This window comes from Delphinapterus leucas, chromosome 6 (genome assembly GCF_059928025.1).
Source record: "Delphinapterus leucas isolate spDelLeu-1000000601 "Yukka" chromosome 6, BTC_Dleu_Yukka2, whole genome shotgun sequence".
Lineage (NCBI taxonomy): Eukaryota > Metazoa > Chordata > Mammalia > Artiodactyla > Monodontidae > Delphinapterus > Delphinapterus leucas.
In genome coordinates this window covers 17,311,496-17,336,161 of record NC_143134.1, presented here as the reverse complement: position 1 = coordinate 17,336,161, position 24,666 = coordinate 17,311,496, and the positions used below count along the sequence as shown (strand labels likewise).

At 50.9% G+C, this 24,666-nt stretch overlaps 1 protein-coding gene across 15 annotated transcripts in view; it reads right to left on the bottom strand.

Moving 5' to 3' along the window:
- Positions 1 to 24,666, bottom strand: part of KIF13B (kinesin family member 13B) — a 230,857-nt gene that overhangs the window by 41,910 nt on the left and 164,281 nt on the right. For 7 of the 15 annotated variants that reach the window (XR_016393491.1, XR_016393487.1, XR_016393488.1 and 4 more), the window contains 3 exons: positions 12,077 to 12,139; positions 7,579 to 8,461; positions 3,867 to 3,931 (listed from right to left, as the gene is read on the bottom strand). Coding sequence is in view for 4 of the 15 variants with exons in the window: in XM_022594943.2 (XP_022450651.2) it covers positions 3,645 to 3,931; positions 7,579 to 8,461; positions 12,077 to 12,139 (1,233 nt within the window). In the remaining 11 variants the exon portion in view is untranslated. The other 8 variants (XM_022594943.2, XM_089912749.1, XM_089912750.1 and 5 more) reach the window with 7 other exon arrangements.

The window sequence follows — 24,666 nt, the reverse complement described above, 5'->3', positions numbered from 1 at the left end:
ACAGCTGCCTGTGGAACAGTCTGGAATGAGCCCAAACACCCCTGCCTCAGGGTGGGGGAGAGGAAGGCAACCAGACGACCCAGACGTAGGCAGGAGATCAAATGGTTTTATTTAGAGGCTGTTGGTCATGTGACGGAAAGGCATATATGGTACAGAATTAAAGAGGTTTAGTTCATTATACAGTACAAATCATTAAGTCTTTACAATTCATTACAGAGTCTTTGGATTTTTCTTAACTCCCATTTCATGTGTAGCAAATCAATACAGTCTCCCAAACAAAATCACTCCTTTATGTGAACCCGTCATATTTACAGAACTCCACGCACAGAGATGCTCCAAGACTCTCCCAACACGATTAGTCAGCAGCACGCAGGAGGCATGACGGATTCCTCCGAGAGAAGGGTGCACATGGGGACAACGGGGACAGTGCAGTCAAGGGTCTCAGGCGCACAACCCATCCCGGAGAGATGTCTGTCCATCTGAGGAGCGACAGGCAGACAGATGGGGCGGTGATCCTGGGAGCTGGCAGCGTGTGAGAGCAGGCAGGCCTCAGGCAAGTGGCTCATTGTAGCCGAGAAAATATGTACCCGTGGCCTCCTGGTCAGTTTCACAGACAGGGAACTTTAATCCAAGAGGAGGAAGTAACGGGGGCGGGGGGAGGGGGGATAAGGGTCTGAACACCTCCTAGGCCTTGCTGCCTCTGCAAGGGGCCCGCTCACAGCTCACCGAGCACAGGGGCCCGACCCGCTGGCCGGCCACCCGCACCGCCTCCCACAGTCCTCTGGGGTCCGGGCTGGGTGACTGTGTGTGTACAGAGCAGGAGGCAGAGGCCAGGAGGGCTCCCGCCCAGCCTTGACCTGTCCTCGTGCGGCTGGGAGCCACAGATAGACGGTCCCTCCCCAGCGCCACGCAGCTGCCGCTCCTGCTGTCTTACTAAATCCCGGAGCCTGACCTGCTAAGAACCGCATCAGGGATCCTAATGCTGACATTTATTTAAAATTAGGTCTGTGTGTTAGTAAGGCGAGGACAGAAGACGCAGGGAAGGGGGAGTCCCTCCCTCCCCCCTCCACCCCATAACTCAGGGTGCGGGGACTGCCCGGCTCCTGGCTTAGGGACCGCAGCTCTTCCATTCACAAGCTAACGGGAGTCTGCACCAAGACGCAGGGCAGGCTTCCTTCACCACCTGGGAGCAGGACGGTCCCCGGCCCCGAGCTGCCCAGGAAGCTGGAGGCAGCAAGAGAGAGGCCGAGAGCGTCCCCAGAGCCCCGCTCCATCCACCAACACAGCGGCCCAAAGGGATGTGTGGGTCATGGAGCCAGAGGGCGGGGGTCGGGACTGCTGGCCCCGTACCCCTGCGAGGACCCAGCATGGCCCCCACGCCCTGCTCTGCTCTTCCAGGGGCCGCCTCACTGCCCTCGAGGGTCCCGGGCCAACCAGGGCCCAGAGCTGGGTCAGGAGAGCCGGGCCCGCAGCTGCCTTCTGCCAGCAGTGCTGACAGATGAGGGTGCCCAGGGCAGCCCGCGTGTTGCTCTCTGGCCGCGGGAACAGCTTACCAGGAACGCCGATGGGACGACGTGGCCTCTCTAACGCCACCAGCACAGGCCCAAACCCGATTCATTCTGAGAAAACCCCAGGCAAGCTGGGAGCTACAGACTCTAGAGCAGCGACAGTGCTTTCCTCCCTGGAGAAAGCACCACCTCTGCACACAACGGGCTCTGGCCACCGCCCCCAGTCCCGGCAGTCAAGGCCTCTAAGGAAACGCTGCTTCCCTGGGGGCAGAGATGCTGGGCAGGGCTGGTGGGACACTCTCAGGCAGGCGGAACCGGGGACGGAACCGGGGACGTTTGAAAAGCAGGCCCCGGGAGGAGGCGTAGGGGAGGCCGGGAGAAGGGGAAGGGCGCCTGAGGCCTCTCCAGACAACAGGGCTCCTCCCGGCCCGTGAGCTCCGGCCAAAAACCTGCTCAGGGCAGTGACTGGGCTGTCACCTCTTCCACTTCAACTCAACCGACAACGAAAAGAGCCCGACCCTTCACATCCCCCGACCGACCGTCCCAAGCCCGTCTGTGAGGTTGCGACGCCTGTCACAGGGCAGATGGGCCCCAGCAAGTACTTGGCTCCGTAAATGAGGGTCACAAACGCCCAAGCCACCTTCCATTTCTATGGCGTCTTCTCTCCAGTGCGCCTGGTGCGGACTTTCTGTCCCACCAGGCAGGTCGCCTGAGGCTCTGGGAGCGAGAGCCGCCCTCCCAGGGAGCGGGTGGTGCTAGCATCCACGGAGGAGAACCTCGCACTGAAGACAGGCCTGAAGGAGAGCTTCCGTGCTGGCAAGGAGCTTACGCAGAAGAGCTGGTACAGAGTTGGGAGCACTTAATTCAGGGACACGCCCGGCAGGTGTTCCTCGGAATGCCAGCTGAGGACAGGAAGGAGTACAAGTGGTGGCCCGCCACAGACCTGGGGCACCAGGTCACTGGGCCACCACCCTGGTAATACCAAAGGCACCGGTGGAGAAAGGGCTCTGGACCAGGGCTGTCCCAGCGGGGCCAGGCGATGCTCTGGGATGATTCACACCATCCCCAGCGCCATCCGGGCCAGCCTCGCCCGTGGCTCTGCGAGGCTCCCTGGGATAAACCCCGCCGGCAGCGGGGTGGGCAGCTCTCCCTCCGCCTGCCGGGCTGCAGCCCCAGGCTGGGCGGGCGTCAAGGCACAAAACCGCCACGGAGCTAAGCTGGTCTAAGGACCCTCCCAGAACCAAAACCGCACCAAGGCCACGATGCCTCTGGCCGACTTTGTCACTGGCCGCAGAAGCACAGCAAAACTCTCCAGGTTTTCACTGTCAGCTTAGAGTAAGGCCACTGTGCATCTGCGATAAAGGACGCGAGGAGGCGCGGCGTCCTCCGGGAACCCCCGCCAGGGGCAGGAGGCTGGCAGCTCCCAAGTGGCCACAGAGGCGGGCCGCGCAAGGCAGGCCGCGCAAGGCAGGCCCTGGGCACTCACATCGGGAGAATGATTGTGGCTCGCGAACAATTTCAGAGTTTGAAAAAATAAATATAATAAATATATGCCAAGAACTCTGTTAAGGGAATAAATGGCAAAGAGAAAAAACTTTCTGGGTATAAAGACCCTAGAAGACCCACAAAGAAACCTCTAAGAAACCCCGTGGAAAGGAAGAGGGAAAGGCGGGAGGGGGCAGGCCCAGGGCCCCAGGCACCTGAGGTGGGGAGAGGTGCTGGGGGCTACGGGGGTGCGGGGCGCCGTCTCCACGGGAGGGAAAGGCACGAGTAACGGTTATGCTTTAAATTAAGAGGTTAACGGCGTCACCAGCACAGAAAAAAGAGCAACAGCGGCCGCAGTCGCGGCGGCCCCAGGCCCAGGAAGACGGCGGAACCCTGCTCTCCACAATCCGGGACCACGCTGGGCTCCTAGAACCTTCCACCCGCGGCCCAGCTGTGACGCCGCCTCACTCTCTGGGGAGAGGGAGAAACAGGGAGAGATCACCAGCCCCGCGACGTGCAGAAAGCATTCCCGGCCTGTCCCCACGGAGAGGGGCTAGAGGGCCCGCCAGGGGCTGTCCCCGCAAAGGCTCGGAGGAGCCCCGCGCCCTCTGTCCGTCGCCCAGGAAGGACGGGAGGCGGCCACCCCGCCGCTCAGCTGGCCCAGGACTTGCGGTTCTCCGGGTTCCCGGGGGCGCGCTCGGCCCGCCCCGCCGCGCCCTCGGCCTTGGCCAGCGCCGCCGTCAGCGAGGCCAGGTTGGTGGCAGAGCCAGAGAGCGCGCCGCTCCTACGGCTCTCCGGGGCGCCTTGCGGCCGGAGCCCCGCGCTGCGCCGCCGCCCCGCGCACGCCGCCCTGCGCACGCGGCCCGGCCTCACCAGCAGCCCGTAGCCGGGGTTGCACTTGAAGTACTGCTTCCCGCCGATGGAGCCATCGTTCTTACCTGCGGGAAGGAAGAAAGGAAGGAAGACGTGGAGGTGGCTCCCCGACCCGTGGGACCCCTGTGCTCCCAGGCCCGCGCAGCCGGTCCCCGTTGAAGGAGCGGGGCCGGGGCAGTGGCTCCCGAGCAGCAGAGGTGGTCACTGCGGACAGATCCCGGTGGCCTCCGGCACGGCCAGGGCCTGTCATTTCTGACGCCCACGTGCCACCAAGGCAGAGCCCGCCCACTCGCCCCGCCCTCGGCACCAACCGCTGTCAGTCTGGACAGTCAAGATGCAAACCTAGAATGGATGTCGTGAGTGGAACGATTATTTTTTCCCTAAATCTATTAGATGGAAACTGGCAAATTACCAAACTGTAGCTAGTGAGATGTCACGCCTGGTGTGTCAAGATGCGGAGAAGATGCCTCCTTGGTAAAAGCAAACAAAAAATGCTTTAAGGTGAAGGTCAGCATTGGGGGGGGTTGGGAGGAGCTGATCCCTCAGTGTCCGCAGCCCATGGTGATGGGTTGCTGGGGAACGTGATCTCTGCAGCAAAGCACTCATGAACTGTCCACGCTCACGGCCTGCACCCCACAGCCTGCCTCCTCTCTTCCTCCCTCTCAAACAGGCCCACCCTCCACCAGCTCCTCTCAAGGTCAGCAGGAGTCACTCGGTCCGCCTCTCGATGTATCTCACAGGTGACCTCTCGCTCTCCCTTCCTGCCTCCCCCTCGAAGGCGGGGGCCTGTGTGTGGCCCTGCCCTGTCCCTTGGGGGCTCGCCCACCCAGCCTGCCCTCCGAGAACCCTGCTGCCTCTTGGCTGCGTGTCCAGCCCGAGGTGGCCCTCTGACTGCTCTTCTCTACCGGGCATCCACCCCGCAGGCCCAGTGCCCCTTCTGCCAGAACTCTGGTTCCTCGGGAGCACGTGCTCTCCCTGCTCTCCTCATAGCACTCACTACTATCACATTTTTGTTTGTTTACTTGGCAATTCTCTTCCCTCTAAAACTAAGTCCAGGGAAACCAGAACTTTGTTTTGCTCACCAAGGTGTCCTCAAAATCCAGGACAGGGACTGGAACGCGGTAGGTGCTTAGTATTTATTTGCTGGATGAATTCGTCTGTTCGCTAATCCCCCTTTAATTCTTGAGCTCAATTACAGATAGAGATGTCTTTCCCAAGTCCCCTTTGCATTTCAGCAGAAATGGAATTTAAAAAATATTCCAGCCTGTGCTGCACTAGTCTTCTACCTCTTCCATTTTATGACATTCTTGGCCAAAATTATTTTTAAAAACAGTGATTTCACAGCTGAGCCTAGGGGCTGAGAGACAGTCACTGTGGCCTGGGGTTCACTGAGGCCCCTCCCGCAACCCTCACTCTGCTGGACCAAAGGACAGCTCCTCACTGGCGACACCCAGCAGGCCACACAAGCTCTGCTAAAACTCGTCTCCACAGCCTCCAAGCCTCAGCTCAGGGAGCAGCTGCCCCACCCTGGGAGACGCTGGTGGGAGGGAGAAAGGCAATCAGGCTGGCCGAGCTCAGCGTGCTAGACACAGAGTGAACTCCCGCCATATCTCCTCAAGACAAATGAGTGTGTCCACGCAAAAACTTAACACACAAGTGTTCCCCGCAGCCTTACTCACAACGGCCAAAAAGCGAAGCAACCCAACCGTCCATCAACTGACAAGTGGATGAACAACGAACGCGTGGGGCATCCCTACAGTGGGACAGTATCGGCCACAAAAAGGAATGAAGTGCTGACACAGATCACAACTGGCTAAGCCCGGGAAACTCGGAAAGTGGAATAGTCACAAGAGGCCGGGTATTTATGGCTCCACTTATGTGAAAGTCCAGATTAGGACCTTTTATATCAACTTAGGCAAAAAAGTAGATTAATGGTTACCTGGGGCTTGGGGGGGTGGGTAATGTCTTGCTAACTGACATGCAGCTTCTTTTTGGGGTAATAAACCCATTCTAAAATTAGGGTGTACAACTCTGGAAATATACTAAGAACCACTGAATTGTACACTTTAAACAGGTGGATTTTTTGGTATGTAAATTGCATCACAATAAAGCTGTTTAAATCAAAAAGAATCTGCAGGCCATTTGCTACAACATGGATGAACCTAGAGGGAATTATGCTAAGTGAAGTAAGTCAGAGAAAGACAAATAATGTATGTTATCACTTACATGTGGAATCTAAAAAACAAAGCAAATGAATGAATGTAACAAAACAGAAGCAGACTCACAAATATAGAGAACAAACTAATGGTTACCAGTCGGAGAGAGGGAAAGCAAGAGGAGCAAGACAGAGGTAGGGGGTTAAGAGGTGCAGACCACTATATATAAAATAAATAGGCTACAAGGACATATTATACGGTACAGGGAATACAGCCAGTGTTTTATAATAACTTTAAATGGAGTGCAATCTCTATAAATTTTGAATCACTGTGCCATACACTGGAAGCTAATACTGTAAATCAGCTATACCTCAATTTAAGAAAAAAAATTGGGGGGCTTCCCTGGTGGCGCAGTGGTTGAGAGTCCGCCCGCTGATGCAGGGGACACAGGTTTGTGCCCCAGTCCGGGAGGATCCCACATGCCGCGGAGTGGCTGGGCCTGTGAGCCATGGCCGCTGAGCCTGTGCTCCGCAGCGGGAGAGGCCACAACAGTGAGAGGCCCGCGTACCGCAAAAAAATAAAAAAGAAAAAAAAAGAAAAATTGGGGACTTCTCTGGTGGTGCAGTGGTTAAGAATCCGCCTGCCAATGCAGGGGACACGGGTTCCAGTCCTGGTCCGGGAAGATCCCACGTGCCGTGAAGCAACTAAGCCCGTGCGCCACAACTACTGAGCCTGAGCTCTAGAGCCCGCAAGCCACAACTACTGAGCCCCACGCACTGTAACTACTGAAGCCCACGCGCCTAGAGCCCGTGCTCCGCAACAAGAGAAGCCACCGCAATCAGAAGCCTGCACACCACAACGAAGAGTAGCCCCCACTCGCCACAACTAGAGAAAGGCCGCGCGCGGCAACAAAGACCGGACACGTTCAAAAATAAATAAATAAAAATAAATAAACGAATGAATGAATGGCACGACAAAGTACATGTTTCCTTAAGTCCTGCCCTCAGTTTTTCTGAAATGATGATCTCTTGGCTTGGAGGTAGGCCATTCTATAAGGAGACTTAAGAGACTGGTGAGCCCACGAGGCTCTTCGATCACCTCGCCTTCTGTCCTCCCCCTGGGGGCCCAGGAGCCCTGGGGTGTCTTAGGAACACCTGAGGCATCTGAAGCTCCACATGGGCATTGGTTTTTGTAACCTGAGCAAGCACAGCAGACAGAGCTGCTGTGACAACTGAAATGCAGACGCTTCTGTGCCTAAAAAAGAAAAATCAGGATTTAAATTCACCAAATTAAGAGTAGCTTTCAATTAAGGTCTTTGGTTTCTGAGAAATTTCTGCAGGTTAAAAAAAAGAGAATCTGACTCTGAAAACGCTTAGGAAACTCTTATCTAGACAAAATTCTTCAATTTGGAAAGTGGCGACCCAGGGGCTCAGAGACGTGAACGATGTGCCCAAGGGCACACAGCAGGCGCTGGGCAGTGAGGGGCAGGGCCGACCACGGGGGGCACGGTGAGTCGCCCCGGGACCCGGAACCTGTCCCAAAGCAGCAGCACTAACCTGAAGGTAAGTCTAGCTCCACTCCGACCCACGTGCCCTCCTGGAAGTCAGTGGGCCCCACGTATCTCACGATGCCCGTCTTGGTGGTGCCCACGGTCACATATTCTCCCTCTCTGAGCCACTCTGGGACCTCACTGGCTTCTTCAGAATCCGAGGAGACTTCCAGCTTTCCCGGGGCCTCTGCCCCGGCGCTGCCGTCGCCCGGGCCCCCTGAGGCCAGCGGATCCTCCTCGCTCCCCGAGGGGCCGCCGGGGTCCCCGCCAAGCATGCGTGTGAATGACTTCAGCTCCGAGGTCCGCACCTTCTGGATCCTGAAGGGAGGGGCCGGAGCGGGCGGCTGGCACCGAGGGTCAGCAGGCGCCGGCGGCCTGGAGACGTCGGGCCCTGGGCCAGCGGCCGGCTTCGCCTGGGGCTGGGGGCTCTCCGCCTTCTGGGGGGCGGCGGCAGGGTCACTCCTGCCCCGCCGGTCAGGCGCGGGGGGACCTGCCGCCTCGTCCCGCTTCACCGCTGCAGCCCCGACAGGGGCCGCGGCCGCGCCGTCTCCCTGCGCCATTCGCTCCGCCGGGCCGGGAGGGGCGCGGGACATGACGGGCGCGGCCGGGGGCTCGGGTTCGGGGGTGGCCGGGCCGGGGCCAGGAGAGGGCAATGCCACGGTATCCAGGCCGGGGCCGCAGGCGTCCGACAGGGTGGCAGTGGAGACACTGTGCGAGAAGTAGCCGCTGGACGCCTCGCTCAGGGGGCTGGGCGGCCCATCCGCGCCCTCGGGGGCCGGGGAGGTGGGCGCGGGTCTCGGGGGCCCGTCGTAGGTCTTGGGCGAGGGGGCGGCCGGCAAGGCCACGGGCACGTCGGAGGCCACGCGCAGCCCCGCGCTCTCTCGCTGAGCCTGGAGCAGGGAGGGGAGAATTCACAGTTAGGCGTCCGCTCCCCAAAGCCTGGAGACCAATGCTGTTGTCAGCGGGGACATGACAGCTCCAACGGTGGGACAAGCGCAGCCGTGCAGCAGGGCGGACCCGGTTCCCACCTCAGCTCCCCTGTTCTGCCGTGCGACCTCCATGAACCAGATACGCAGGCCGACTAGGCTCCACGCTGGCGCTGCCCCTGCTGCGACTGAGGGCTAAGCAAGACGGCCACGGGTGCCCCTCATCGCCTCTCCTTTCCGTAAACTGCAGATCTTAACAGCTGCCTGTGATGGCATCATTTCTAGTAAGAGTTCCATATTTGGTCCTAGTCTTGTTTTCGGGCACAGAACTCCCAAAACCCTTGGGGTTTCCTAAGTGGCAATAACAATAAGGGCTTCTTGATACTCATAACGAGGCCCTTTCAACCACATCTGAGTTTGTTAAGGGGATGACTTTTGGAAAGCCCCCAAGGAAGGGGGCTGGTTGCCAGGGGGAACAACCATGTGACTAGAGGATTCGAACTTTCCATCCCACCCCTGACCTCTGGGCAGCGACTGAAGGCTGAACCGATCACCAATGGCCAATGATTGAATCAACCATGCCTACACAATGAGGCCTCCGTAAAAACCCAAAAGGACAGGGTTTGGAGAGCTTCTGGGTTAGTGAACGCGTGGCAATCTGGGGACAGCGCTGTGCCCAGGGAGCGTGGAAGCTCCCCACCCTTCCCGTACGCATCTCTCCCAGCTGGCTGTTCCTGTGTTACATCCTTTTATAATAAATGGATAATCTAGTAAATAAAATGTTTCTCTGAGTTCTGTGAGTCACTCTAGCAAATTCATTCAACCTGAGGAAGGGGTCATGGGACCCTCTGATCTGGAGCACACTGGACTTGGCATCTGAAGTGGGGACAGTATTGTGGGGCTGAGCCCTCAACCTGTGGCATCTGACACTGTCTCCAAGTAGATGGGGTCAGAAGCCGAGTTAACTGTAGGACACACAGCTGGTGTCCGAGAATCGCTTGGTGGTGGGAACAACGCGTACGGGGCGGCCACCTCGGCGATGCGGTACAAGGTAGGCAGACCAGGCCCTCACACAGAGCGTGGCACACAGCAGGCGCACACCTCCCAGCGCCTCCCACTTCCCTGCACTCAGGCTCAGAACTCTTGCCCCCGTGTGAACGGATCCCCCTGCCCAATACCAGCTCCACGGGGAGACTGGCAGCATCGCCGGAGGCCAGAAGAGCACTTTCCTCCTGCAAAACTGAAATGATGGTCTCACTGGAGGATCTGGAAGTGCCAGGGCACAGCTCCACCAGCTCGGGCAGGAAGCAACAACCCTGGGGCCTGCGGGCGGGGAGGCAGGGGGAAGAGGAGGAACAGAGGCTGCCTGCAGGCTGTGCCCTTCCTCTGAGAGGCCGTCTTTCAAGCTGCTGCTCAAGGCTGGTCCCATGTCACAGATGGTCCCTCTGGTCCCGGGAGACTCAGGCCGAGGAGCAGCCAGCCCGGCGAGCAGGGCCTGAGCGAGGCCAGAGCCACGCTGGCCTCTCCGCCTCACGTCACCTGGTCCGAGGGAGCCTGCAGAGACGCGCAGAGCCCCATCTCCTGGGGAAGACGACAGTCGCGGCCGCGCCGAGCTCTGCGGTTTCTGGCGCGCTCTAAGGTGTCTTGCCTTGATAACTTAAGCCATTGGGAGAAGGTGGCGGATTATCTTTCTATTCCCAGTGCACAATGACAGGGAACAGGAGACAGAGTGGGGAGTGGGTTGGGGGGCGAGAGGGGTGCTGCTCAGAAAAAGAAATGTGTTTTCAATATTTACAGAAAGATTATTTATATTACGAGAATGGCCATTTTCCATTTGAAATACAGGATTTATTTGAACTGGGAAACAGCTGAGATCTATAAGTCTCTTACAGTTACTTGGCTTAACTCAGCAATTTGATAAATCGTGCATTTTCACGTGAATTGTCATTTATATTCCTGTCTCCAGAGGCCCTCCTTCCCCCACAAGGCACACTCTCAGGGTACAAAATTAACAGCACCTCTTGAGATTAACAACCCATTTTTGTGATGGATCTCTGGGCTGCAAAATTTACTAAATCCAATAGATCAATAACTGTCACCAGCATAAATACTCTAAAAGATTAGGCAATCCTTCAATCATTTTTCTTCTGCAACTTGTACATATTTTATTTACTCTTTTCTATTTTAGTTTTAATATCACTGACTGGGCAGGGAAGAATACGCAAACAAAATTACAACAGTCTAGAATCTGAACAATAACTATGGCCCTTAAATAGCCTGTGTTCCCCACTCTCCCAGGGTCCAACCCACCATTGCCGGATCTGCTGTCTGCTAAGGGCAGCTGGGCCCGTCCGGAGGGGGACAGTCCTGCAACAGTGCCCTAGAGCTCCTTGCTGTTCCCCCATCAGCGCTACTGGATCCTCTGATGTGGGCCAGAATGTACTCGCTTTACAACACGGCCCAGAGAGGCTAAAGGATTCACCCAAAGGCTCCAGTAAGTGAAAAGCCAGGGATCAGAGGTCACGTCCACAGCGACAAGAAAAAGGTGATGGGAGGCGGCAAAAGGCGAGCCCAGATAACCCCCGTTCTTTCCTGCTGACCGAGCGCAGCTCAGATCCTTCCGCTTCGGCGCTGTGGCAGCCGCTCCCACTCGACTGGAGCTGCTATGTGAATGAGAACCTCCCTGCGTCTTTGGGTTACACTTTGCCACTGACATTCCTAAGGCTGCCAGAAAGCCCGGACGCGAGTGAGCCAGCAGGATGCTGAGCGAGCCAGCGGGATGTGCAGCAAAGCTGCGCAGAGCTCGCAAGGCAGCGCCCTTACGTAAGGGACTCCGTCTCATTCTGCCCCACCGGCCTTGGGACCCCAGTCCTGCCTCCGAGAAATAATAAACCCAACTCATAGGGGGCTGGGGGGGGCGGTGGGTGTCACAGCTCTATCTTCAGTTAAATTCGTGAACACCAAGGATGTCCTGCATTGCAAAGGGCTGTTCAGAAAGTAGTAAATTCTTGAACGTCTAAATTTTCTTTCGAATTATTTGGCCTCTTTTCCTATTGTTTTAATAAATAAAATTTTCCTATGACGATACCGCATTTCCTAAGAGGATGAACACACAGTGGGAGAAAAGAGATTTGCTATTCATAAGATCAGAAGTGCTGTTCATCTGTGGGAGATCATAAGAGACTATATTCTCCCCAGCTTAGCATCAGTCTTTTCATGCTGATATCATGAATCAGAATGAAATGTAAAACTGAGAATTTAGTCAACACTTGGAATAAGGAGATTGTTCTGTTTATAGAAATCGCCTCTACCTAGCAGTGGGCTATTAAAGCCACAGACTACATTAGCAGTCAAGCACCTAAAAGTCTAGCAATCATATAATTAACAAGTTGAAAACAGAAAAGTGTAACAAGCAAAATGTAGAGGGAGAAGACGGTGACCTACATTATAGTTCATTATCAAAACGGGAATGCTAAAATAAAAAACCACGGGTGTGGACTCAACAATTATAGCATCGGGGCCACCCACGGTATGTGGGGCAGCCACCAGCAAAGGCGCCACCAGGCCCGACTAACTCACCTCCACCATCCTGGGCGTGCCGGCATCTGGGAGGGCTGACTGCACCATGATTCGAGGCACGGGCTGAGGAAACAAGGGAACAGGTGGACACAGGGATCAGGGGAAGCAGAACAGAATAACCAGAGAAGATTTCAACTGAACAGACAGGAGGGCTGTCAGGATGACCCACACAAAGCGAACTTTTACAACTTTCAGGAATTCTAACAAGTCACTGCCTAGCAGGCCTGCCCGGGGCTGGGGTCGGGACGCTGCAGAGGAAACATGAGAAGCCGGGAACTCAGCCAGCTGCTCGTGCCCAGCTGGCAACACCAGACACGTGCTGAAGACAGTAAGGTGTGTGGTGTGCTCTCTCCACTCTCGCACGGCACACGTTAGCCAAGGGCTGCGTCTCTACATACAAGCGTTACAGGACTTCACTGGCCCGGGAAACTCCTGGTCGAGAGGATCACAGGCAGTGCCGTCACAGGAAGCAAGGGGGACAGAAGCCAGTGTGGCTGGAGCACGAGGCACAGCAGGACAGGGATGTGGACAGAGGCTCTGGGGTCTGAACTAAAGCTCCTGGGCAATGGTAAGGACCCCTGCGACGCCTGGGCAGAGAGGGCAGGACATGAAGACCGACCTGCTGGTGGAAGGCAGGCTGCCTGGAGAAACAGTGCAAGAGTGAGGCAGGCCAATCACAGGCTCCAGCAACAGAGCAGGGGTGAGTGACGAGAGCCTGAGTTAATGGGCACAAGTGACATCACAAGAACGGAGTAGGCTGCTTATGGACACGTGGTTCAAGGAACATTTACAAAAAGAGAGAGTAAAAAAAAAAAAAAAAAAAAAAGACAAAAACTAGGGGGCTTCCCTGGCGGCACAGTGGTTAAGAACCTGCCTGCCAAGGCAGGGGTCATGGGTTCGAGCCCTGGGAAGATCCCACATGCTGCGGAGGAACTAAGCCCGCGTGCCACAACTACTGAGCCCACGTGCCACAGCTACTGAGCCTCTGCTCTGGAGCCCGTGCCTGAAAACAAGAGAAGCCACCGCAATGAGAAGCCCGTGCACCACAACAAAGAGTAGCCCCTGCTCGCCACAACTAGAGAAAGCCTGCACGCAGCAACGAAGACCCAACGCAGTCAAAAATAAAGAAAAACAAAAACAAGCCCCAGGATGAGGAAAACAGACCTCAAAGGAGGAGCTGGTAGCTGCTGAGTTCACCGCAGCAGGTGGGGAAGGGCACAGAGCAGACGCGGTCATCTCGAAGAGCCCGGGGTCCACCACATCCTCCTTTATTCTCTCAACCAACGTCTGGCCCCTTCCCAGGCCTGCCTGCTCCGACACACAAGTCTGGACCTCGCCTCTAAGAGGGCTCCGTCCTGGCAAAATGAACACCTACCCGCAGTCCTGTCTCACAGAAGGAGTCAAAATTGGGTCTCGGAGTTTGTTACCATGGAGTTACGCGTGTCTCTTCTCTTGCTGGCTCACTGATCTACTATCTAATCTAAGTTGCCCGGAGATCCCTCCAGGTCCCTTCCTCTGGCCCTGAGCACTCCAGGCCCTCCCAGGTCTCTGGTGCATCTGGGGGCCCAGGGGCCTCTGCTGTCACGACTCCCCAGACAGTCTGCAGGCACGAAGGCTGACGGCCAAAGTCTTGCTTCCTACTTGGCAGCCCAGACTCTTAATTGAAGGGAGAAGAGCCCACCTGCAACAAGATGGCCCACTGAGGGTAGGTGTCGATCTGCTGTGTTCACACACCAAACAATCGCGTTTCAGCAAAGGTACCGCTACAACCAGGTATGCCCTGGGACTGCCTTTGGGAGAAAAGTGCTAGAAGGGATTAATTTTGTAGAGGTGAGGGACCAGCAACAGGATTTGGGCAAAAGCACAGAGGAGAGGCGATTAAATAGGAGATGGTAGGAGATCCAGCTAAACAGATGGGAGGACCTAGGGATAAAGGAAAGGAAGACGTACTCTACCCTGCAAACACTGGGGAATTCCTCGGGGTTGAAGGCCAGGGAGAGCGAGGATCAGACGTGTGTTTAAGAGAGCCGGTGTGAGCAGGCAACAGCACAGAATGAGGGAGGACGCCCGCTGGCGGCAACGCCACGGACCCCCCGCCCCCCGCCGGGCTCACATCACTCCCTCCCACCCTCCGGCACCTGCCCCGTGCTCCCCGCTCCCTTTCAGGGGTTCTCCACTTCAAGCACGTACCCTTCACCCTGTCTTACAGTCCTTCAGTGCACGGCCTACTCCCTTTATTTGTATTTTCCCCATAGTGTCTGAAGTCCCCCACGAATGGAAAGGTGTTCAGAGCATAATTCTCAGTAAGGAAAGAAAAAAGTTTGTTAAGCTGGAACTCCAAAATACTTACATTCTTCAGTTAGATCTTATTTAAAACCGACAAGATTGGTGTGAAACATTCTCCCTTAAGGCATAAAAAGGTAAAAATCCCACCAAGAATGGAACTATAGCCACCCAGGATGAAAGATTTTCTAAGATTCTTGTCCTCCTGAACGGAGCATGGAAACATAATTGATACTTTTCTTTATGATTCAGAGTGATTTAAAAAATCCAGTAAATGTTTGGAAAAGGATCTGCTGAAATGAATTAAAGGGCCAGCTTGACTGGGACGCGATGCTGGAATCCAGTGGACCCACGGGGCTTCCTGGTGGGGCAGGGCCCCTGGCCGAGGCTCTGTGGCTCCAGGCTACTAAGCTGAAGACTTCGAGTCTACCCCTGACCATCACTCATTCTCAACAACCACTTCTCCATCAGGCAACAGATCTGCTCCACAGAGATGCCTGCCCCACCCCCAGCATTCAGATGACATGAGAACCAGACACTGGATGATTAGACACACCTGAAAAGGCTGAAAGCCGTGTCAACAATAAGATCACATCAGGTCTGAGTGGGTCCTGAGTGCAACTTCACGGTACTTTGACCACACCCACTTCGCTTCACACACTGGTAACTTCGGGGTGTCCCCTCCAAGGGGTGCTAGGTAGCAGTGGTTGCCAAATACCAACTCTGGACAAGAGGCGACCACAGGTGGATACTTCTCCAGCAAGGGACATGCTAAAGAGGGCAGGGGCACAGACATGCAGGACTGGCCGCGTACTGCTTTCTGTGGAAGCTAGGTGCTGAGTACCTAGGGATTCACTGGAATATTCCCTCTACTTCTGTATATTTCAAATTTTCCCATAATACTGCCCTACATGATGAACTTAACTGGGGCTCTGCTTCAATGTATAAACTTAGCTCAACAAGGACTCAGGTCTCAGGCGTACAAGGCATTGCAATAGCGCCGTGGGAACACAAAGACCTGAAGAATACGGGCTCACTCGCAACAAGGCAGCAATCCAGTTTGGGGGAAGGACGGTATGCGAATAACAAAAACGTCAAGGAAAATGACAGCTATCAGAATGACAGTTTCAAAGCAGAGGAGATTCTGAGGAGGAAGGGGTCATCCTGGGACCAGGCCTAGAACACCTCCATGAGGGTGATTTCACTTGTGAGACAGGGCTTGAAGGCGGAATGGCTTTTCCCACAGCTGAGGGACACCTCGAACGTGAAGAGCGGCGTGACAAAGGCAGGCTACCCTTTGCGTCTGGCAGTGTTCCCTCCTCACTTCCCTGCCCAGGAAAAGCTACTCAACCTTCCAGGAGGTCTTAGGAGAGAGAGGATGATCTAGACTGACCAGTGCTGGGCAGAGGCAATGGAGGTCAGGGTGTGCAGAGGAGGCCTTGTGTGTAAATTTATGGTGGATTTTCACAGGCAATGAAGAACTATCAAAGGTACTGAATGAAGCGGCCATAAGAATTAGGCTAACAGGAGATTACCCCTAAAGAGGGCAGACAGAAAACTTGGAGAGGTCAATTAAGCAGCGGCTTCAATGGCTCAGCGGAGAGCCAATAACATAAGAGCCTGCACTTGGATGGTAAGAGGAAAAGGAAAGAGAAATGAAAATTTAGAGATATGAAGGAGACTCCTGAACACCTGGAAACCGGGGGGAGAGCGAAAGACAGTGCCCAGGAAGAAGGGACGACAGGGTGAGGGTGACGGTGGCCTCAGCAGAAAGAGTGTGCACACGCACCTGTGCGTGTGCACGATCATGGGGGGGAGGAGTGCAAGGGAGGGGGTACCAGCCTTCTGTATTTGGCCATAGCCTTCGGTGAATTTAGCAACCTTAGTAAGGGTACGAAAGTACCTACAAAGTGCACTGAAATCTTCAGAGTGTCATCTGTCCTTCACACGTAACAGCTCACACTTCCAAATGGTGCTGCTTGCACTTTAATGCTCTTTTACATATCCCCCGTGCGGGCTGTTGTCTCCGATCTCAAGAGCTCAAAACACTGCGGATCATAAGTTCATTAATCCTTATGACACATCTGGTAACTATTAATAAAAATGACTGCAAAGTATTTTGCAGCTATAAATATTAAGAAGTCCCACGAGGCTCACGAATATAAGTATAATTATCTACATTTCACACTACAGAAACCAAGTCTCAGAGGCATTTACCTAACGGTTAAATGCATACAGACTGCCCAGGGGGGTCAGTGACAGGGATGGAAAGGGACTGTGGCCTGGAGGCCAGCTGAACCTGCCATCGTGCTGTCCCGAGGGTGGCTCAAACCTAGTAGATGGGCAGGTGACAGGCAGAGGGTTGCTCCGAAGCATTTCGGGGAAAAGGTGATGGTCACTTCTCATACCATACCTTGTCATTTACTAAACTCTGGTTTTCACATGCCACCTGGATGAAAACAGAGCAGACTGGCTCAGAATTTCATAACTAGGCATAAAAGCTAATTTGGAGACCTCCTTGCCCCAGAATAAAGCCTTAAGTCCTTGGCATGACTTGAAAGAACCTCACCTCTCACGAGGCTGCACTTCCCTCGCTCAGCATGCTAACCCACTCTGCGCTGAACACGCCGTCCTCGCGCTGTCCCTTCCCCTAGGGTATCACATTCCACCTGGTGAAGACCTAGTCATCTTTAAGTCTCAGCTCAAGCAACACCTACTCTTCCTCAAACTGCGGGTAAAATGCCGCCTTCACTGTGTCACCCCCGACACACACATTCAGCACCTACGACATCATCCTATTTACCTGTCAATGTGTCTCGACGGGAGCCCCTCTCGACTGCAAGCTCTCTGCAGGGTAGGGGTTACGTCTCATTCATCTCATCCATAAACAGGAACTTAATGTTTGTTGAATGAATAAACAGTTAAATAAGTGAATGAATGAATTACTTAAGTGACATGAAGGCTGAATTGTACAGTTAGATAGGATTTGGAAAAATCCTATCAAAATCCTATCAAATTCCAAAATTTGGGCATAGGGGTAGGTAGAGGGCAGAAGAGATATCAGCTGAAGCAAAAAATCATCACTTTGTTCAAAAAAAATTAAATTTTCTGATGTAGTTTTTTGTTTGAAAATGAACCTTTCCTAAAAATCACCCCTTACCCTGAATTTGATAAACTCTTACATGTCATTTTCTAATGGTTCCTAAGTGAATATGATCCTCTAAGTCTTTTTTTTTTTTTTTTTTTTACAACTCTAACCAATCACTTTAATCCAAGCATAGGAAAATACAACAAGATATGTAAGATTTATTTTTGCCATAAATACTCAATAGCTAACCTTTGATATTCGTGCTGCTAAAGTGAGGAAAATATGAGGAACACCACTGAGCCGGGGCAGTGCACATAAACAAGATACTTCCTCATCTCTGAATATGTTCTGGTAAAGTAATAAACATTAGATAAAATCAGACACGTACAATTACTAAAGATCAAGAATCAGCAACAGCCTAACCAATATAAACAACTGTTTAAAGGTTATGTTAATCAGAGGCAGGGTGGTGAGGCTGGCAGTGTCAGGGAGAGCTGGCAGTGCCCCCCACGCGGGTGCGGGGACAGGCGCTCCAGCCACCGCGGAGGGGGTGCCCTCGGACCCAACCCGGCACCAGGCTGGTCTCGCGAGCAGCCTTAGGAGCTGCACTCTGGCTTTCCAGAGGGATCCAGGTGAGACTGTGCTGGCCACGATGACGCCAGCACTTTTATCCACCTGGTAGTTACAGTTCTTAGTTTAAATGAGTAACTTGGCATTCTAATTGATCCCTCAGTCCTTTGTGTAGACCTGATCTGATCACCTCTGGGTGATCACATCTGGAAGGTGGTGATCCAGACCACAGGAATTCTCTAAGCAATGCCACCCAGGGAGGATGGCGGGTGGCCACCAGCTGGTCCTCACCAGAGACACTGTTACCCTACCTGGCACATGCTCCTTCCGGTCGGTGACATTAAAGTGTCACTGTGTCAAGCGTGGGATGGTGAGTTCACTTTTCTGACCAATATTCCAATCCCTCATGAGGTATGTACATACATTTGAATAGATTCTTCCAGTTTTATTCTATTCCAATCCATCTTCCAAACTGCAGTCAGAGGGGCTTTCTGAGACACAAATTTGACCACGTCACTCTCCTGCTTTGTCAATGATCCCTCATTGCCCAGAGATAATTTTTTTAGAAAGAAATGAACAAAAAAAAACCAAAGATGGATAGATCCTACCCAGTGTATTTCCACGGCATGACTAGTTCCTCCTTCAAATACTTTATAGAGTCATTCATTCTACAAATATAATCGCTTGCTATTTTTAATCAAACCCAGTGAAATCTCTTCAGACCACAATTGTGCATTGTTTTGTTTCTTGAATATGTCTCAGTTCTGCTACTCCCTAGGCTCTGACCTTAGTTAACCCACCTGAGTCTCATCTTCCTCTCTGTCCAACTCAGTGTCTAATATCACCCTTTAACTCTGCGTGTCCAACATGGCAGCCACCAGCCACATGGCTTCTAAGCACTTGAAATGTGGCTGGTGTGACTGAGGAAGTGGATTTATTTTACTTAATTTTAACTAATAATATGTAAACTTAAAAATTAAAGCACCTTTAAGTATGTTTGGAATGGCTTGGGCATGCGGATCTATTTTTTCAACTTCATGAACTCTAAATGCAGATCAAGATTTCCGAGGAAAATTTAGTATCTAAATTGAGATGTGCTAGAAATGTAAAATACACACCTGATTTCAAGGACTGTACAGAAAAAAAGATGGGACTGTCTCAGTAAGTTTTTTTATACTGATTACAGGTTGAAATGACGATATTATGAATATACTGGGTTATGTAAATTATTTTATTAAAATTAGTTTGACCTGTTTCTTTTTACTTTTTACTTTTTTTTTTATTGGAGTATAATTGCTTTACAGTGTCGTGTTAGTTTCTGCCGTACAACAAAGTGAATCAGCTATACGTATACATACATCCCCTCCCTCGTGGACCTCCCTCCCACCCTCCCCCAGCCCACCCCTCTAGGTGGTCACAGAGCACCGAGCTGAGCTCCCTGTGCTCTACAGCAGGTTCCCACTAGCTAGCTATTTTACGCATGGTAGTGTATGTATGTCAATCCTAAATTACTTTATCACAATTAATTTGGCCTGTTTCTTTTTACTTTAAATGTGGCTACTAGAGAATTCTAAATGACACACGTGGCTCACATTTATTTTCATCAGACAGCAGTGGTGCTGAGCTGATGCATATAAAATCCCTGGCACACCAAGCACTCAGTACATTTTTAAAGTACCAAGGTCATCTAGTCATTGGGATTTCGGGTGTTGTCTTCCAAGGTACTTCTGGGTAGACTTACTATATGCACATTTTGAAACAATCAACAATTCCACCTGATGTAAGTAAAACATGGGCCAGGTGCCTACTATATTCTAAAGGTTGTGCCAGGAGATAGGGATACAATGTGTGCAACACCAGACATAGACAGGGCCCTCCTTACTCCTCAGAAAATGGGCACTCAAGGTCCACCATCTGATATTCCCATTTAATTCAATTACATGAAACAACTAAACGGCCCACTTCTTCTATCAAGAAGTCAATTGTTTTATCCGTTGATAAAAGTGAATAAGCCCATCCAAACAGACTTTTTATTTCACTCTATCATATATGTGTTAGTTCAACTTACTTGAGGCCCTAGATACAGAAAATTTTAAATACTAATATTTCTGAAGTTGTCAGGAAAGAGACTGTTCCTTATTTTTTAGGGTTTAGCTAGTTTACTTTTTAAACTTCTGCATGATAATTATTAAAATTTATTTAAGTATTTATGTGAAAAAGATTTCTATTTTTTAAAAAGAGGATGTAATATTCACTCCATCCACTTAGTTTCTCAAGCATCCATGAAGGATGAAGGATGTTTACCTGAAACATAGAATGGCTATCAATCTAAAAACTTAAAAACAGGGTCTAAATCTAGACCGTCCCCACCTCGGTGTGCCCAGTAAGCTAAGAATGGTTTTTACATTTTGAAGTTGTCGAAATAAATGAATACCTTGTGACATGTAAAAATTATATGAAATTCAAATTTCAGGGTTATAAATAAAGTTTTATTGGAACAAAACCAGACCCAACGTTTGGACCAGAACTACAGCTAGTTCTGACAGACACTGTTTGGCCTGCAAAACCTAAAATGATACTATCTGGCTCTTTACCAAAAAAGGTTCCAACCTCAGGTCTCCAGAATCATACAGAAGTATACAAGGCCCATTTGTGAAAAACAACTGGCAGACTGAGGTCTCTTCCATCAACTCCTATCCTGCCCTCAGAAACTATCTTCTTTTCATTATTTTTCAGATCAACTACTAACCCCGATTCTGAAGACAACCTGTCAACTTAGTGTCTCTAAGTATGTCAATATCCATACATTTCTGGGGCAAAGATAGATGGTAAGATGTTATGATTTCGGAAAAGAAAACAGAGATAAGAGTCTCATTTCGTAAAGTAGTAAGAAGGCCTAGGGCTTCCCTCGTGGCCCAATGGTTAAGAATCCGCCTGCCAATGCAGGGGACACGGGTTCGAGCCCTGGTCCAGGAAGATCCCACATGCCGCAGAGCAACTAAGCCCGGGCGCCACAACTACTGAGCCTGCGCTCTACAGCCCACGTGCCACAACTACTGAAGCCGCGCACCACAACTACCGAAGCCTGTGCACCTAGAGCCCGTGCTCCGCAACAAGAGAAGCCAGTGCAGTGAGAAGCTCGAGCACTGCAACAAAGAGCAGCCCCTACTCACCACAACTAGAGAAAGCCCGCGCACAGCCCAAAATAAAAATAAATAAATTTAAAAAAAGAAGAAGAATGACTAAGAATACATCCCCAAACCAACTGAACAGAAATCACTTGCCTTGAATTCTTGGGTTTTTTTGACCACGCTGCGTGGCATGTGGGATCTTGGTCCCTCGACCAAGGATCAAACCCGTGCTCCCTGCATTGGGAGCGTGGAGTCTGAATCACTGGACCACCAGGGAAGTCCTACTTCGAATTTTTTGAAAAAGTCTGTACTCTGGAAGGGCTGTGCAAACTTCCCTTTGTTAACTCAAGAAAGAGCAATATAGCATACCATATCCAAATATAAACTACAGGGGGAAATAACCTTTAAAAATAACCTGAATAGTTAAGGAAAACTCAAGGCTAGAAAACAAAGTATAGATACCTTTTCTTATTTTAGTTAGTTAAGATGATGAACCCTTAAGACACCAGGATAGGCATTTATATGGCTTGCTTCATCAGAGGAGCCCAAGTATGAAGAGCCTAAAACAGCATCTTCATGCACAAGGGAAGAACCAGTAGCTGTGTTTGTTTCTCCCCATTTTATACATGGAGGAATTGCTGACATGAAACCCGGAAGAACTAGCCAAGCATCTTTTCAACTAGGCCAGTGATGCGCAGGGCGCTGCTTTCTCTACTCAAGGCCCTGTCCATCTTCCACACTGGAAGCTGTGTTGAAACTGGAGACAAACATCCCTGAAGTCGACAAGGCAGCCATAAGCCAAGCGCAGGACACTGAAGAGGGGCAGACGGTAAAACAAAGATAGGCCGGAAATGCGGCTGTGTTTTTGATGGTGGGAATTGAATGTGAGCGTTAACTCTTTAATTCCCCAAATGAACCAAAGACGCCATTTGGAGCACCGAAGTTTGAAGTACAGAAACAGCTTCATCTGAACACAATCTTCTAGATATATGAAAAAAGCTATTATGCCACATTAATTCAATCTAACTAATTGGAGAGCAGGAAGTGCTTTCAATTATTGTATGTGCTGTCTGAGAAACACACTTGAATATGAGTACAGATTTCATTAATTGCAGTTCATTATTTTCCAGATTAGTTACTAAACTTGCATCAGAAGGTCAAAGACAGCAATTTTGTCAGCTGCCACCTCTTTCAGTGCTGTATCTTTTGCATTTCTGGAACTCAGACAGAAATTGATTACAAACAAAAACAAATCTCCATAAAAATGACAAACATAAGTCTTTACGAATATGTTCAAGCTAAATGATTTTGTAAAATATAAGAACCTTTGTTTTTAATGACTTTCTTAAAATCTTTATTTTCTTTCTTTAAATTTTTGTATTCCTCAGAATAAACTGTTAACTTCTATCTTACAAGAAAAGATCCGTGAGTCTTTTCAGATGCTGAAATCTGCCCCCCCAAATAATAGAATCTTGATCTGAGAACCTGCTGATTCCAAAGAACAAGTTAATAAACATTAATCTTTTCATTAGATTTTCACTGTGGTTGTGTGTTTGTATCTTTGCATGAGGGAGGGAATTGAACATTCTTGTTTGAAAATGTCAAGGACACTCTGATTAAAAGTACTTTTTTGATAATAATCATTCCTTCATTACACAACTTCTGCCTCTCTTCCACCTCATCTAGCAAAGAAAAGAGGGAAGAATGACTGGTAGAAACAGGATCTATTCCATTCCCCGGTTCTTAATGGGAATACTTTTATATTTTCAAAATCTTACTTTTACAAAATAGAAGTGACAGAAAGCCCTGGGTTTTTTTAGAGAGTACCCTGCTCTCTACAAATCACTGTACTCGTTTACGGTTGTTACCATTCTCTTCGTTAACTTCATTTCTGTTGTTCTGTGCCTTTCGTACTGCTGCTTGCCTGGAACCATCCTTACACAATTCTTCCCTGCCTTTGGTGTTGATATCCCCTGAATGATTATACAGTCAGCTCTCTTAGTCATTGTTTGGTCAAGCTATAAATAACTTCTTTAATCCTTCCTCATAAATCATTTCTGATGTTATTCTCTGAAATAATTCCAGTTGGTCAATGAATGTCTAGTAGTAACATACCCAGAACTAAGTGCAATGATCTAAGTGTTGTCGATGCCGGAGAGAACCCAGGTGTGGTGTTTAGGTGGGCTGCTGTGAGTGTCTTTGTTACTGTGACTCTTCCAGAGGAGTTTAAGTCTCCAAATTAACTTGGGACAGAAACAGAAAAAGGAAGAAGTTTTGAGATCTTTCATCACAGTCAGGTAGGAAATGGAGAGGGCAATGGCTTTGAAAATGATGAAAAGAGAAAGTTGGGTGGGGACAGAAATGAGAGTGTGCCTGTCTTATTCTATAGTCTGCTGGGTTACCACGTACTGTCTCTGCTGATCCATTTGGGGGTTTCTGTTTAGTTTGTTGTGCCGTCTCACATTAGAAATCTTAAACAAGGGGCTTCCCTGGTGGCACAGTGGTTAAGAATCCGCCTGCCAATGCAGGGGATACGGGTTCGAGCCCTGGTCCGGGAGGATCCCACATGCCGCGGAGCAACAAAGCCCGTGTGCTACAACTACTGAGCCTGTGCTCTAGAGCCCGCAAGCCGCAACTACTGAGGCCCATGCACCTAGACCCCGTGCTCGGCAACAAGAGAGGCCACTGCAGGGAGAAGCCCGCGCACCGCAACTAGGAGTAGCCCCTGCTCACGGCAACTAGAGAAAGCCCGCATGCAGCAACAAAGACCCAACGCAGCCAAAAATAAATAAATTAAATAAATAAATTTAAATAAATAAATAACTTTAAAAAAAAAAAAAAAGAAATCTTAAGCAGGGTTACTATTTTTTGTCTCTAAGCTTTATGCAATGTTAATACCAATATTTATCCCTTCCGGTACTGTAGAACTGATCCAGATTCCTTTTAGGCATGTGCGCTGATTTCTATTTTTCTGGGTTCTATCTTTGATGTCATTCTAAAACCTATATAAGATTTTTAGTCTGGTATTGATTATTTAATGACTATTTATACGGGCCATTGAAATTAGTGTACTAACAAGGCAGTAGTAGCCAATTTAAACCAGAATCAAGACAGAGAGCAAGCTTCGGGGTATTCGTGTATTTCTTTACGCTACACTAGACACCTCACACAGAGCTATGGCTAAGCCAGGCAGTGGGCAGGGTGGTCTAGGAACGTTCATCAGCGTGAATTTTGTCCTAGGCTTTCTGGACTGGTGATACAGAGGAAGGCATGGTGTCCCTCTATTTCTGTAATGCATCTAACAAAGCCTCCCATAATCTCTTTGCTAGGGAGAGGGGGAAACGTGGGTTGGAGATGGCAGTTACTGAACATGCAGAGCTGAAGGGTGTCGCTCTGTCGCTCTGTAACTTGGGGAGCGATCTCTAGTCACATATGACAGAGTTCTCTCTCACGCCCTAATGTTCCATATTTTGTTTGTGACTCAGATGCAGACTATGCCCTTCAAAGTTTGCAGACGG